This window comes from Sphaerodactylus townsendi, linkage group LG09 (assembly GCF_021028975.2).
Source record: "Sphaerodactylus townsendi isolate TG3544 linkage group LG09, MPM_Stown_v2.3, whole genome shotgun sequence".
Taxonomy (NCBI): Eukaryota; Metazoa; Chordata; class Lepidosauria; order Squamata; family Sphaerodactylidae; genus Sphaerodactylus; species Sphaerodactylus townsendi.
The window spans coordinates 5,091,131-5,107,832 of record NC_059433.1 but is presented as its reverse complement, the minus strand read 5'-3'; the positions used below and the strand labels follow the sequence as shown (position 1 = coordinate 5,107,832).

General features: G+C 43.7%; 1 protein-coding gene across 1 annotated transcript; it reads left to right on the top strand.

The window, feature by feature from the left end:
- Positions 1 to 964: 964 nt before the first annotated feature.
- On the top strand, positions 965 to 13,975 carry LOC125439394 (keratin, type I cytoskeletal 18-like). The gene is given in 4 exon segments (XM_048508501.1): positions 965 to 1,266; positions 3,626 to 3,729; positions 12,610 to 13,208; positions 13,210 to 13,975. Coding segments are annotated over 4 exon segments (1,674 nt in total). The 3' UTR covers positions 13,879 to 13,975.
- The last annotated feature ends 2,727 nt before the right edge of the window (positions 13,976 to 16,702 follow it).

The following is a 16,702-nucleotide window of genomic DNA, read 5'->3' as shown; positions in this document are numbered from 1 at the left end:
CCTCCCCAGGCCAGGAAGGCGGCCCTGCAGTTGTGCCATGATGCCAAATCGGTGGGGCACTTTGGGTTTGTAAAGTCCCTGCACCTAGCACACAAACAATTCTGGTGGTGTCCGCTGCGGAGCGATGTGCAGGCCTACGTAAAAGGATGCCCAGTGTGCGTGGGGCCAAGCATACTCAGGGGAAGGCACAGGGTCTCCTTCAGCCGCTTCCTACTCCCGAAGAGCCCTGGCGGGTGATTTCAATGGATTTTATCACGGACTTGCCCACGAGTTGGGGAAAGATGGTGATCTGGGTGGTGGTAGATCTGTTCTCCAAACAGGCTCATTTTGTCCTGTGCTCCTCCCTGCCCACAGTCAGTCGCTTAGCCCAGCTATTCGTGCAGCACATTTACCACCTGCACTCCACTCCAGAGAAAGTGGTGTCGGACAGGGGTGGTCAGTTTGTCTCTCGGTTCTGGCAACACTTCCTAAAGTTTTTAGGCACGGAACAGACCCTTTTGTTGGAGTTTCACGCACCCACAGACGGCCAGACTGAATGCATGAACCAGACACCAGAGCAGTACTTACGGTGCTACATAAAGTACCAGCAGGACAATTGGGTCGACCTGCTCCCATTCACTGAGTATGCCTACAATAATGCCGTGCACAGCAGCACCGGGAAAAACCCCTTTGAAGTGGTGTCAGGCCAGCAGCCAAAGCCCTTCCCCTTTTTGTCAAATACATCAGGAGCACCAGCAAAGCTCCAGGGGTGGGTTCAGTCTATCCAGGAGTCTTGGGGTCCCATGCAGAAGGCACTGGACAAAGCAAAACAGGCCTATAAGGAGCAGGCTAACAAGAAGAGGCATCTTCTGTTGGAGATTGGGTGTACCTCTCCACAAAGAACCTCCAGGGGCTGCAGGCTTGCCGGAAGCTGGGACAGAAGTTTTGGGGGCCATACTGGGTGATTAAAGTGATTAATTCAGTAATGGCCAAGTTGGAGTTGCCCAAGAGGTTTCAGGGGGTGCACCTGGTATTCCATAATAGCCTGCTGAAGGCAAAAACCCCTCCGGACAAATGGCACACACGAGACGAGGCTCCTCCACCAGAACTGGTAAGAGGGGAACTACACCAGGAGATGTGCAGCATCCTAGACTCCCGGGTCTACTGGAAGAGACTGCAGTACCTGGTAGCATGGGAAGAGATGAACGAGTGGGTGGAAGCTAGATATGTTAGCACACCACGCTTAGTACGGGCGTTCCATAAAGCATACCCAGAATGCCCGCATCTGTGAGGGAGGCCTTTGGGAGGGCGGAATGTCAGGATGGGCCCCTTGGCTCTTCCCCCCTCCCCCTTCCAGCCTTCCAGGAAACGAAAGCTAAAATGCAGCCACAGCTCTCCAAGGTGTGGCCAAGCCCTGTCTTTTGTAATGTTAACTTTGTATCGGAATGTTGGTATTCTTTCCTTTGTTATTTTACTGTAACTGCGGCTCTTGGGCCCGGCTTGGGGCGGGCCAAGGGCAGCTGGGATTTAAGGTTTTGTTCTTTCTATATCCCCCAGAATTTGCCTGTCCCTCGCATGCTTCAGTTCTCAATAAAGTCTTACGTTTTTTTTAAAGATAAACTACAGGTCGCTTTATTTGGGGACTGCAGTCTTACAGGAGGATTGCCAGATGCAGGTTGGAAAACTCGTGAAGATTTGGGGACGGGGGCTGGGAAGGAGAAGGGTCTCCGTGGTGGGGTCCACTCTTCAAAGCATCCTTTTTCTCCAGGGGAACACTGACGTGTGCAGTCTGGAGCTGAGCTCGGCATTCCTAGCAGAAGCTGGCTTCCCGGAAGGATTCTCTTTCCAGTTATTGACCAAGTAAATTGGGCTCACAAAGAAAAAGAGTTGCTGCCTGAGCTTGAAGACAAGGGGCCACAGGTCTTAGTATCCATCATGGATGTTTGATATCCTGAATAGAAACAGTAAAGTCTCCGTACTCAGGGTGAAGTGCTCAGTATTTCAGCCAGCCATCTTGCTAGAACAGGGGAAACTGTATCAGGCTGTGTTACGTGAGAAAGCAAAGCAATCTCCCTTCTAAAACATTAATGTCATCTTTGATTGACAACAACTGGTTAACGTATGTTATTCCTGTCTTCTTCCCTATAATTCCTGTGCATTTGAGAGGGTTTCTTTTTTAAGGAACAATCAAACATTTACGACACATTCCAACTGCAGGATAATAGTTCCTGCTGTTTTCGGCTGCAGCACAGAAATACTTTGGCACTGAAATGCAGACCAGTGGTGAGAAATTATGAAAGTCGTTTAAATGCAGTGTTGAACTTCCATTCTTAATGTATGGAAACCATCCCAATCTTCTGAATGAAGTTAAAAAAAAATTCTCTGCACCCTAAAGTTCAGTGTCTGCAAAATAATGGCAGAATTGCAAGTGCAAGAAGTCTTTAGCGACTGGACCTTTCCCCAATTTCTGTTTTCTAATCAGCTTGTGGTTCCAACCCATTTGCAAAGAGCCCAGTCAACATTTAGATGCTGCCTTGAAACCCATGGTGCAAGCAAAATTATTCCACCCCCCCCCCCGCACTATCTTTCAGAGTTTTGTAAAAATAGATGTGGGGATTTCTTTCTTTCTTTTCAACATGGCTTATTCCAGCACTTTCATGGTGCAATTCTATTTATTTTCATGATAGCTCATAAAATGGCCACAAAGGATCGAAGATGTGCTCAGATGGTATGATTAATGAGGGACAGACTCTGCAAGGATTTTGAGAGCCAGTTGCCGGCTACCAATGGAGGATGGGGGTGGGGTAGGGTTGCCATATCCAGGTTGGAGAACTCCTGGAGGTTTGGAGATGGAGCCTGAAGAATACAGGGAGCAATGTGGGATACAATGTCACAGAGTCGACCCTTCAAAGCATCCATTTTCTCCAGAGGAACTGATATCTGTTCCCCTAGAGATAAGCTGAAATCCTGGGTGGTTCACAGGGCTAACCTGGAGGCACCACCTCTTATTAATTCAATTGGGACAGGTGCACTTGAAGTTGGTAATCACCAAAAATCCGAACCTAGGCTTAGCCAGCTGAATGGCAACCTGTATTTCACAAATTCTTTCAACAGGGGTCAGTAAACTCAACATAACTTGAACGTATGTCTATTTTTTTTGTTTCCAATTCATATGTTTAAATTCAACCTCTACTCAATGCCTAATCATAAACAGTTATCAATAAAATATTTGACTAAATATGACTTCAATATAGAAAATGGTCACACAGGCCTCAAACAAATGTAATCTTGTATTCCACAATAAGGTGCCCGGCTAGACAACCTCCAGGTTGGGTTTGACCTCTTGATTCACTCTTCAGTTTGGTCAAAGTATGTCACAGACAATTCTTAAAATGCTCTGATCAAAATACTTCTCAATTATTCTTGGTCACCCCTCTGTAACAGCACAGGTCCGCTTGACTCTCCTGTCCAGCCTGTGTTTAGAGTGACTATTTTCTATACTGGAGTTATATTTAATCAAATATTGTATTTATAACTGTATGTTTATGATTAAGCACTTGAAGTTGCATTTAAACATATGAGTTGGAAACAAGAAAATATATACATAAGTTCATGTTATATTGAGTTTATTGACTTATATTGAAAGATCTTATGAAATACAGGCTGCCTTTCAACTGGTTAAGCCACTAGGTGCAGATTTTAGATTAACAAAGATTGATGACAACCACCTGAGCTTCAGCCCCCTACTTGGTAACAATATGATTCAGGTAGTAAAATTGCTGTCAATCGGCTCATTGCCTTTGCATTCCAATGATGTCGTCAACTTTCTTTTAGGTTTCCACCAGAATAGATCCTTCATAGAGGCTTTGAAATTCTACTTTGCACAGATTGAGCTCAGTGGCAAAGCCACAAGGGGGCAGGGGGTGCATCGCGCACCCTGGAGGGTTTCCAAGGCAAGAGACTGGCTGCTTCTGGCTGCCTCTGCATCACAACCCTGGTGTTCCTTGGAGGTCTCCCATCCAAACACAAGCCAGGCCAACACTGCTTATCTTCTAAGAGCTGATGAGACTGGGCTACCCAGGTCAGGGTTTTGTCCTGACAAGCTTTAAAAACATATTGTCCTGGATTTTGCTTTCACCTTGATGCTTTGACTGGGCAATCTCCTCTGGTCAGATGCAGTTTCTGGTGTTCCTGGGAGGGAAAAGGTCACTGGGTGCCTCCCACTAAGAATGCATTGACCCGGAATAGCTGGATCAGTGTATCGAAAATTTAAAATGATTTACAGTGTCTTTTGGAAGTCTTAATAGTTTCAACCTAATGTACTGTACAGATGATTATAGGCCTTATGTTATATGCCAAACTGTGTTTTGAATCTAGTTTTGTACACAAATAAATCATGTTTTTGCCTTTAAAAAGGAGCAGCAGTGGCGTAGGAGGTTAAAAGCTTGTGTATCTAATCTGGAGGAACCGGGTTTGATTCCCAGCTCTGCCGCCTGAGCTGTGGAGGCTTATCTGGGGAATTAGCCTGTGCCTGTGCACTCCCACACACGCCAGCTGGGTGACCTTGGGCTAGTCACAGCTTCTCGGAGCTCTCTCAGCCCCACCTACCTCACAGGGTGTTTGTTGTGAGGGAGGAAGGGCAAGGAGATTGCCAGCCCTTTTGAGTCTCCTGCAGGAGAGAAAGGGGGGATATAGATCTAAACTCTTCTTCTTCTTCTTCTTCTTCTTCTTCTTCTTCTTCTTCTTCTTCTTCTTCTTCTTCTTCTTCTTCTTCTTCTTCTTCTTCTCATAGATTACAATTTGTATCACAGAGGCAATTTAGTTGCAACTCAAGATGTTTCAATTATCTCTTTGCTAATTATGATCTGCTTCTGTCCCAATTTTATCCTCACACCAACCCCGTGAGGTAGGTTAGGCTAAGAGAGAGTGTCTGGTCCAGGGTAATCTAGTGACCTTCCATCGCAAAGCGAAAATCCAAATCTCAGACTCACAGTTGCTAGGCCAGCAATGTAAACACTACACAATGCTTGCTGTATGGATGCCAGCTTGCAGGTGAGTAATCGGGCAGCAATTGGAGCCTATGGAAACAATCCAGGTTGCTTTTGCACCTTTGCACAGAGACATTTCTCTTTTTTAATTATTTACTGCAGCACACACGTAGCTGCACGGCCAGCTGAACGGGGGTGCATTGGAATAGTTTATGCTGAAACATCCCCCAGGACCGTTTGCATGGATGGTCCTGCTTGCTGCGCAGCTGGCGATGCAGCCTTTGTACAGGCTGCACTGTTCCCAAAGGGCTCTTATCTCCTGCCGCCTTCCGTTGCATTGTGGAGCATGGCCATAGCGATGGCTCTGTGGTCAGAGGCCAGGAGGCATGTCCCTTGGCCTCCACAAAGGGCGTTTTCCCACTCACCATGCGAACTCAAGTTCGACCTATGTTCAACCCAAGTGCTCCCCACATCTGCTGAGTTCGACGTAGGTTCGTCCTGCTCTGCTCCGTTCTGCCATTAAATTTTCAAATCCATCACGATGGTGAGGTGAACCGACGAAGCTAGGTTGAACTCAAGAAAAACCGACGGAGTGGGAAACGTTCGTCGGGTCGATTCGCCGAGTCAGCCAATCACAGGTGAGTGTTTTGGGCATGCGCAGAACGGAAGACTCGTGCCGGGTAACAGTGACGGTATGGTAGATTGGACGCCGCCAGAAAGCAAACTTAAAATGGCAATCGTGAAATTTTTTTAAAAGCGGACGCACGTTCAAGATTCCCGCTCCAAAACGCAGCAGCCAATCAGATATGACTAGTGAATGATGAGTCGAGGTGATCCCGCCCTCTGAACTCGGCTCCGGCAGGACCACCTCGGCTGCTGTGGGAAGCAACGAAGGGATTAACACAGGTCGACTCTTTCAGCCTCATGAGTCGACACTATTCTACTCTCGAGTGGAAAAACGCCCAAAGTGATGGAAGGTGGCAGAAGGTAAGAGTCGTTTGGGAGGGCCGTGGGAAAAACACTGGCTTCCACCTGATGCCGTTTTGCCTGCATCTGTGGCTGGCATCTTCAGAGGTGTATTACAGAGGGAAATCTGTTACACACCGTGTCCACTGTGTAACAGACTTCCCTCTGTGATACACCTCTGAAGATGCCAGCCACAGATGCAGGTGAAACATCAGGAACAAGATCCACCAAACCACAGCCACACAGTCTGGAAAACCCACCAGAACCAGTTGAATCTGGCCATGAAAGCCTTTCACAAAACGGGTGAAATACCTTTTTCATACATTATTGCAGGGACAACTTGCAGCCATGCTGCTTTGGAAAGCCCCAGTGGTAACTTGTCTGATCTGATCAGGACAATGGGCCATTTTCAGCAGTTGTAATGACTCAAGATTTTCAAAGGCAGGCAGAGGATGCACGTGCAAGCATTCAGGGCTCCCTGCATTTATGCTATCAGAATCAGGCCCATTTTGTGCTTTTTACATACAAGTTACCAAGGGGCCTGCTGGCTGCAGTAAGGGTACAGGTCCCTATGGCAAACTGGTGAAAAAAGTAACTTTTTTTGTGTAGCAATGGCTACACATGAACACATATAACTTCTTTAGGATGTTATAAAAAACTGTTTTTGGGAAAGAGCTCCCCCCAGCTCTCTTCCCAAAATTGAGTTCAGCCTAGTTTATTCCTCCCAACCCAGGTTTTTCAAAAATCACTAAATTAGCAATCTTTCTGTCCCAGCCTGGACTGAGGAGGATTCCTGTCTGCTGAATGAATGCTAGCATGCAGGCAATGCTTTATTTCCCCCACCCAAACCTCTTACTTTTGTTTCTGTCGCTTGTGCCTGCCATTTTGTGTGATGCTGCAAATTCTCTGTGGAGGTTTCCCAGTAATAATATCATATCCCTCTAGAAATAAGTCCCTAGGGCCATTTGCTAAGCATCCTTCTTTTCAATGGTAAAATATATATTGGAACATAATAAAGGGAATTCACATCTGAAAACATTTCCAAATGAAAAGAATCCTTCCCAAGCTTTCTAAATTCAACAGGGATTTGGCACATTCTGAGAAAATAAAAATCCAAAAAAGCAATCCGTTTAATGGATGACTGAGTTCTCCGTCCGAGCTGTTGCTTTTCCCTGAAGAGACACAATGCTTTTTAAAAATGCAGGCTTTATTTGCAGAATTTCCCATGAAAGACAAAATGCCAGATCTGCCTCTTAATTTTCCTCTGATTGAGGATTCATTTTGTGGCAAATCCTAAAACACTCCTCTGATGTCAGAAAATCAGAACTCACGATGGAATGACACTCATTTGACAGTAATTCCTAAGCTTGTGCATTACTACAGAGTTATGCACATACTAAGTTAAGTACTTAAATTAATGAAAAGTCTCCTCTGAGTTCAAAGTACCAATCTGTGATTCACTCTGCTATGTCTCTGCATCAGGGTTTTTAGGATGGTTCAGCTACTTCTAATGTGAACTCCCCGGTCTTATCAACTGTCTTAAAACGAAGCACTCCCAATTTGGTGTGTGAAAACAGCTCACAAGAATGACAGTTCTGCATTGCATATTGACCGAACCGGAAATATTAACAGGAGAACCAGAAACAATGCATGGACTCAGCCAGAATGGAATTTAAATGCTCTCAGGGATAGCAGAGAAAGAGATGGTTCTCTCTAAAGCATGATTGCAGCAATATACAACAAATCCTCCAATGTAAGATAACCAAACAAAACAGTATTCAGCTGTGGATGAATTATGATGCAGTCTCTGAAGTCTTAAGCCCTGTGTACATACAGCACATAGAATGCACTGAGTACATGGGCCCTATCCTCTTCAATGCACATCTGGCCCAATGTGCCTGTTTGAGTGCAAGACATATTGTGTTGGCTCCATACATCTAGTCAAGCATGACCAAGAGCAAATGTTCCCAGTCTTTGGGACAGCCCTGTGGCATGGACAAGCTGTTCTCATGAAAGCTGACTGGAAACAACTGGACAAAAATGCATTGGAGGGTGTGACCAGCATGCTCATGCTGTCAGTTCTAAAAAAACCCTCATCAGAGGTCATCTCTGATGTGATATGTGGTCCCCGCCCCCCCGATCCACTCTTCTTTCCTGAAACTACTAGAGAGGTTAGGTACATCCATGAGTCAAAGGCCACTTCCGCACATGCAAAATAATGTGTTTTCAAACCACTTTCACAACTGTTTGCAAGTGGATTTTGCTATTCCGCACAGCTTCAAAGAGTACTGAAAGCAGTTTGTAAGTGCATTATTCTGCATGTGCGGAATGAGCCAAAGTGTCCCAGAAAAAAATGTATTCTTTCCAGTCTTCTGCATCCCCATATTTAGTATAATTGTCAACCTAGACAAGGTCAATGGATCGGTGGTTTTGCTCACCTCAACTTCATCATGTTTTTTTGGGTTTGGGTTTTGGTTTAAAATATATATATATATATTTTAAAAAATGCAGGGTATACATTTGAAGTGTTGGGCCCATTTTATATCCCTGACTGCACTGAAAAGAAAACTGTCACTTTCATGAAGGGTGAAACTGAGACAATGATACTTTCTTTATATTTCTCAATGGGGTCTTTGCTACCGTTCCGTTGCTTTACTGTTCAAGAGAAATCGTTTACAAAGGGTTAATTTTGTGCACAAATGTCGATTCAAACCTGGATCGTGCCACTTCACCAAGCTTGCTCTCACAATGGGTTAAAGGAGTGCAAAGGAGTGTTTAGGTTTACACTGTAAATAAATGAAACCAAACATCAGTGAAGGGGGAAAAAATCTTTCTCCTGGTTCCCACAGCTGGTTCCACACAGCTACTGGAATGCAAGAAAATGGGTCCTACCTGGGATTTGCTCTGTAGTGTTTTGATCCTGGATTCATGTGTCAGTGTAACGAATGCATCTGCCTTTTCTTAACTTCTCTTATCTGTGTCCAATGCTGGATTTAGGTCATCACACATGGATTTGGCATCTGAATTCTGAATAATGCTTTTGCAGCTCTATATATCTGTTCCCAAGACAGACGTACAGCTCCGACTTGCACAACATGTAATTACATCGGGTTCACCAAAGCTACAGTAGAGATGAGTTTCGCCATCTGTCTCACAATCCCTGACGGATTCAGGTGTCCTTCCTGTCTGAGCTTGGTAAAAGACAAGATTTAGACTCTGAAACTTTAGAGAAATAGTCAGCAGAAGCTCTGGGTCCCATATTATGTTTTACAATAAAGAGTGACTCAGCTTGCAAAGCAGTGGACTTAGTATGGATCAGACATATTTTGTCAATGCGCGGTCCCAACAGCTCCTCGGGATTTCTGGATTACTCTGCTGAGCAAAACATTTATATGCTGAGGCTACTACCCACTCATCTTTAAAAATCAAACACAATCCCTGTTGAACATGCCTACTGAAGATCAGCTCTGCGCTGCTTAACAAACACCTTTGGCTCTCATCCGCACACTGCTCGTACAGGAGTGTGCCCTGTGATTCCAACACGAATTGGGTAGGCTGTTTATGCATGCACTGATTACCCCAAGGCTGTTTTTTCCACAGTCAGTTTTCCTGCAGTTCTTTTGTTTGTTTACACAGGGATTCTGTTCCTGTAAATTGTCCCTAATTGAGTCAAACTGCCATTTTGCCCACCCACTGCTTCCTTGCTCTTTCCACGCAACCTCTATTTCGGAAGGTTATCTCCTTTTTTTTTCTCTGCAAAAAGAAAAGAAAAGGATAACACATGTTGAGGTTAAATAATTAGGAGTAATTTGAAAGAAAAGAGGTTCCCTGTTAATTCACAGACTTAGTTCTACTTTATTGTTTTCTTCACAATATTAATCACTTCCAAACATTACTTGCTGGGATGTGTGTGTGTGTGTGTGTGTGTGTGTGTACACACACACACGTAGTTCATTTGAAACTAATCATAAATAATAGTTTTGGACATCCAATAATAATTCATAAGTGTAATTTGGAATAATCTACATAATCTACTAATACTCAAAACCAATAATATGCAGTAGAGGCAATTAATGGCAAATTAATGAACAGCAGCAAACAGAATCTCCAGACAACTTTAATGTTTCAAAACTGTCCTTTCATCAGTGCTGCTTGGAGAGGCATGTACTTTTTTGCCTTCAGCTGTGTGTTGTCCTTTTAGATCACTGTATGTCAATAACACTTGAAAGGACAAAAGCTTTTTTCAAATGGAGATTTATCCTTCTTTATCTTTGCTAGGCCATGTTGTATTCCACACTGCATAAATATAATGTCTTTAGGATGTTATAAAAGATCCATTTTGGGATTTTGTGTTCCCGCAGTATGGGTCAGCCAAAATGGATCTTTTTTTAGCACCTGCTGCATGAAGCTCTTGTCAATTTCACAGACGTCAGGAAGAAAGGCCCACATTTTAGGGGCTTTGAAAAAAAGACACCTTTAGCTGAAATTAAGATGTCCTGAGGAGATTAAGGAATAAGGGGTGTGAAGTTCCTCCCCAAGATGCATTTTTTGCGTCCTCCGGATGTCTTATTTGTGCTGTGCAGATTGGGCCACTGGCAAATCCAAGTGAAGCAACTGGAAGTGTGAGAGGGAATAACAAATTCAGCAATGAAGATGTTTCTTGATCCCTCTCCATTTAGGTACAGAATTAACCCAGCTTTGAACAGTTTATGCAGATCCACCAGATAAGTTATTGACTACAAGAGCAAAACTGTCATCCCTCCTCCCACATTCTCACACAAGGCCTACCTACATTGTAGCCTTCTGGGTTAAACTGTTAAAAAGGCATTAGGGAAAAGAACCAACCCACCAAGGAGGGTTTTTTTTAAAAAAAATTGTCCCTTATCTATACTGTAAGTGGAATTGTCCATTCTGTCCCCTGATTTCTACCTCATGATGCCTAGTGTTGTGCTGACTTGAATAAGGCAGATCCATGAAGCTAAGCAGGGCTAGTTCAGGCTAGTGTTTGAATGGGAGGTCTTAACCAGGATCAAGATATGCAGCCAAGCAATGATGAACTTCCTCTTTCTTGAAAACCCCACCAGGGATCACCATAAGTCAGATGTGACTTGACAACTCCAAAAACTGCCTAGTGCCACCAACCTCCAGATGGGGCCAGGAACTGTCCCAAAATGACAATTGATTGCCAGACAGCAGGGATCAGTTCCCATGAAGAAAATGGCAGCTTCAGAGAGTGGAAGAAGAAGAAGAAGAAGAAGAAGAAGAAGAAGAAGAAGAAGAAGAAGAAGAAGAAGAAGAAGAAGAAGAAGAAGAAGAAGAAGAAGAAGAAGAAGAAGAAGAAGAAGAAGAAGAAGAAGAAGAAGAAGAAGAAGAAGAAGAAGAAGAAGAAGAAGAAGAAGAAGAAGAAACTGTGTTTATACCCTGTTTTTCTCAGCCATGGGGAGACTCAAAGTAGCATATAAATTCCTTCACTCTGTCTCCTCGCAATAAGCACCTTGTAAGGTAAATTGGGCTGAGGGAGTTTTGAGAGAACTGTGATTGGCCCAAGGTCACCCAGAAGGCTTCATGTGGAGGACCAGGAAATCAAACCCAGTTCTCCAAATTACAGTCCACTGTGCATGTGGAGGAGTGAGGAATCAAGCCCAGTTCTCCAGATTAGAGTCCACTGGCACTTAATCACTATGCCACACCACTTCTCATCCTCGCTCAGCTCCCTCCCCAGCTCTGCCTTAATTTTGCTACATATGTGGGTCTACAGCTGCTGGAAGAAAATGCACTACCCAGTTAATAGAGGCTTAATGTTTGAACTCCAACAGCTGTATGAAGACAAATTACGCCAGTCCTGTACCAACTGCACTGGCTGCCAATCGAGTACCAGGTCATGTTTAAAGTTTTGGTACTGACCTTCAAAGCCATTCGTGGCCCTGGCCCTGCTTATCTGAGGGTCCGTCTCTCCCTATATCGTCCTTCTAGGCCCCTCCGTTCATCGGAGGCGGACCTACTAGTGATCCCTGACCCCAAGGCGATCCGGCTGGCCTCTACAAGGGCCAGGGCTTTTACGGCCCTGGTCCCTACCTGGTGGAACAGGCTTCTGGGTGAGATCAGGGCCCTGCGGGACTTACAAAGTTTCCTCGGGGCCTGTAAAACGGACCTGTTCCGCCAGGCATTTGGCCAGCTGGGATGATGTCAACTCCGCCATAAGAACATCTGGCCTCCCGTGGGTACATAAAGAGGGGAGGGAGGGGTTGAAGCCATCTGGAGTCTTGGTATTTTATGTATTCTTTTATGTAAATTTATATATTATGATGATGTTTTAAACTGTTTTATATTGATGGACACCGCCCTGAGCCTTTGGGGAGGGCGGTATATAAATAGAATGAATGAATGAATGAATGAATGAATGAATGAATGAATGAATGAATGAATGAATGAATGAATGAATGAATGAATGAATGAATGAATAGCATCATCAGGTAAATTACAGCCCATTAAAGAACAAGACATTTTCCCCCAGACCTTTGAAAATCCTGATTCATCGTCATACCATTGGCTCCCTTCTGCCTGGTAACTGCTGAACAGTATTCTTAACAAATAAATTCTCCACCACCCCACACTTTGCAGCCTAGAACAGATTCAGCCTTTTGCTCTTCTGCCCTCCTTGTACTGCCAAAATGAGCTACTCTCAGTCCACCACCCACTCCAGAGTGTCATCTCCTCCAAGAGGTATGCCCTATAGCCAGCGCTGCCATCATCTATGCTGGAGCCGGTGGCTCTGGGTCTAGAATCTCAGTCTCCAGGGCTTCCAGCCTTGGCACAAGTTTTGGAGGTGGTGCAGAGGGCTCTGGAGGGTTCAGTAGCAGCTTCTCCTTATTGGGCTCCAGAGTGGTCCAGAACGAGAAGGAGAGCATGCAGGATCTGAATGACTGCCTGGCCAGCTACCTGGACAAGGTAAGCAGCCTGGTGGCCGGTAATCGGAAACTGGAGCTCCAGATCTGAGAGTACATGGGAAAGAAAGGGCCCAGCGCTCAAAATTGGAGCCACTACTTTGGCATCATCGAGGACCTCAAGAATCAGATCTTTGACAGCACAGTGGATAATGCTTGCATTGTCCTGCAGATTGACAATGCTTGATTGGCTGCCAATGACTTCCGTGTCAAGCATGAGGCTGAACTGGCTATCTGTCAGTCTGTGGGAAATGACCTCAATGGCCTCCGTAAGGCTGATGACACCAACATGAGCTGCCTGTGGCTGGAGAGTGAGATCGAATTCCTCAAGGGAGAGCTTTATGGTTTTTATGAAGAACCACCAGGATGAAGTCAACAACTTGCAGGCTCAGATCACCAGCTCTGGACTGACAGTGGAAGTGGACGCTCCCAAAACGCAGGACCTGTCCAAGGCCCATGCAGAAATCCGGTCTCAGTATGATGCTGTGGCTCAAAAGAACCTGGAGGATTTGGACAAGTACTGGGGCCCGCAGATTTCCGAGAGCACTGTCAACATCACCCAGAATACCAGAGAGGTTGAGGGTGCCTACAATACGATAACCAATTTGCGTTGCACTGTCCAGACGTTGGAGATTGAATTGGAGTCTCTGCAAAACCTGAGAGCTGGTCTTGAGGCTAACCTACCTGAAGTGGAAGCCTGCTGTGGCATGCAGATGGAGCACCTTAACGGGCTGTTACTGTGGGTAGAAGCAGAGCTGGCACAGATGCGGAACGAAGTGCAGCACCAGGCTGATGAGTATCAGGCTCTGCTGAACATCAAGGACAAACTGGAGGCTGAGATTGTTATCTACAAGCACCTGCTGGAGGGCGGAGAGGAGCTGAGCCTGAAAGATGCCTTGTTGGAAAGTACCATGCAAACCACTCACCAAATTTGTACAACCACAGTTGTCGATGGCAAAGTGGTGTCCGAATCATCCGAAAGCAAAGTATTGAAGCGTTGACCCTTTGCCATGCATGACAGGAAATGCCTCCCAGTGCAGCAGAAGTGAGCTTTGTCTCTAAATCAGAGAGTCGTTGAGAGGGATTGGGGAGGCTTCCTGAACCAATAAAAATTCTCCACTCCAATTTTAGGATTCTTAAGTGATCTTTAAATTCATTGTTTTAGTAGTTGTAGTGATACATGAAACGGTGGTGTCTAACAATACAGCAATATAAGCAATTAAGGATGCTTTTAAAAGGAATATATACTCTTTGGAACTTTCATCTGAATAAACACATTTAGAATTAGGCTGGGAAACATTTAGAATTAGGATCTACCAGAATCATGCAGGACTGTCTCACATTATGTAAAATCTATAATTTCTCTAACAAAGGAAAATCAAAGCTCTTTGTGGGATCTTAGGAGATTGGTATATTTCCCTGTAGTAGTTGAAATTATATAAATTTAATTCAAATTATATGCCATCTGATCCATTTAGGAACAGACCTTTTTCCAATGATAGTAATCCCAATATTATTCCCTTCAGAAGAGTTAATAGCACTCTATCAGACTAAGAATGGTCCATTCTGCACAGCACAAAAAAGACATCTGTGGGATATCATAAAAAAAGAGACTACTGCCTCTTTTTACTTCACACATCCAAAATGAAATGTCTGGGGGACATCTTAAAAAGAGATGACTTCTGTTGTGCTTTCCAGGAAACAAAGGTGCCAGAGGGGAGGGGGGGCTGTTTTCTGCTGGACCGTTTTGCTATCTAATCTTCTTGTGCACAACAAAATCATTCTGCACAGTCAGGCAGGGGGATTCCTTGCAGGTACCTTATGGAAATAGGTGCACTTTGAAAAACAGATGCCTTAAGCTGAAATAAGATGCCCTGAGAATGTCTTAGGCTCATTCCGCACACACAGAATAATGCACTTTCAAACTGCTTTCAGTGTTCTTTGAAGCTGTTCGGAATAGCAAAATCCATTTGCAAACAGTTGTGAAAGTGGTTTGAAAACGCATTATTTTGCATGTGCGGAAGGGGCCTTAGTAAGAAAGTTGTGTGGAGTGCCTTCCCGGGACACCTTTTTTTTTTTAGCATCCCTGAATTGTCTTATTTAGGCTGTTTGGAATGGACTAGTGTGTTCACAAATATGACCACTCAAAACTTACAGCATGATTTTGGAATCAGTCATGATTAATGACTGCAGGGATTTGGATGTGTGCGTGCTGAAAAAACATGCTGTGAAAAAGGTCCAAATGTACTTCAGTGGAGGTATGGTAACACCCGCAATCTCTTTTTAGTGTTGAAAGACAATAGAAGAGTTTGGTCAGCACACAAACCTTTCAAAATCTTAGCAGCAGACAGAATGATAATCTAAAAAGAAAACACTATTGCACTTACTGATATCAATTGTGAGTTGAGTAGCCTTCTGTGCAGGCACACGATAGCCTGCCACAGAAATTGACAAAATTCTAGAATGTTCTTCCTGGTTGGAAATGTAATTATAAGGTTTGTTCTTTCTTCAAAGGTGGACATTTATTTATTTTATTTATTTATTTTGAGTTTTTTATACTGCTCCACCCCCGAAGGGCTCTGGGCGGTGAACAACAGATTAAGCAACGTACAATTAATGTAATCAGGCAAAGAAATTTGGGACAAATATTTATGGGTTCAGTCTATCATTAAAGTAGAGATAGGCATCACACCAGAGTTATTCTCATTAAACAAAGTAGAAACAGTAAGACAGAAGCTTGACAAATTATTACCATAATATTTTTACGCCTGCTAGGTTGTTGCTCAAACCTGAAAAGACAGGAGAACGCCTTTGTCGGACTGGTTAGTTAAACTACTCAACTTTGCTGAAATGGATAAACTATCATTTTCAGTAAGAAACCAGAATGGGGCTTACATGCAAAAACTTGGAAACCATTAATAAGCTTCCTAAAATCAAGACAGCCCTTTATACCAATCTCATGTTTTGAACTGTAGCCAGTACGTGAATAATTCAGACCAAAATGGTGTTTTGTATAGTTGAATAGGTAAGCTGAGAAATACCTCAATGTAAGTTTATTTCTTGTGTTTCCTGTACTTTATATTGTAAAGTGATTATTATTTTCTCAGCTAGTTTGAATTGGTGGACATGTAATTGAAGATTTTGCTTTTACTTTGTATTCATAAATATATTAATTGAAAAAATCTGTTATCAAAAACCCTTATGGAAGGCACTGTACCTCTGTGACCCCCTCACCAAATATCTCTGCAATAGACAGAAACCCCCCCCCCCCGAAAAGTTCCTGTATTTCTTATAATGACGAGCATCATTGTTAGTTAAATAATACCTGTTCTGACAGAATTTTAGCAAATCAGCTTAAATCAAGTGCTGGAGTATAATTCACCTGCATTTACATCATTCCAAATCTAAAAATAGCAAGAACCATGTAGTAGTAGTAGTAGTAGTAGTAATAGTAGTAGTAGTAGTAGTAGTAATCTTTATTGTTTGAGCCATTGGGCTCAAAAGAAAAAAAATAACGAATAGTCTAAAAGGAAAATATTACATAGCAAGTACCATGTGTTTGCATTCAAATGTGAATTTGTAGTAGTCTTGATTTGGACTGATCAGTTTAAAGAAAAGGCAAGTTATTTCCGTGTTGGAATGTTTTGCCATAATTTCATCATGGTAGTTATCCAGATGGATCACAGTTTGGAACAATTCTACCAATATATCCAAAGTCTTTCAATTTTTTCCCAAGGCAATACCAGAGACACCAAAGCCAGGCAATCACTGTAAAACGGAGACATAAATTTAAAGTCAAATGCTTCCTGTCATGTAGTTGGCCCT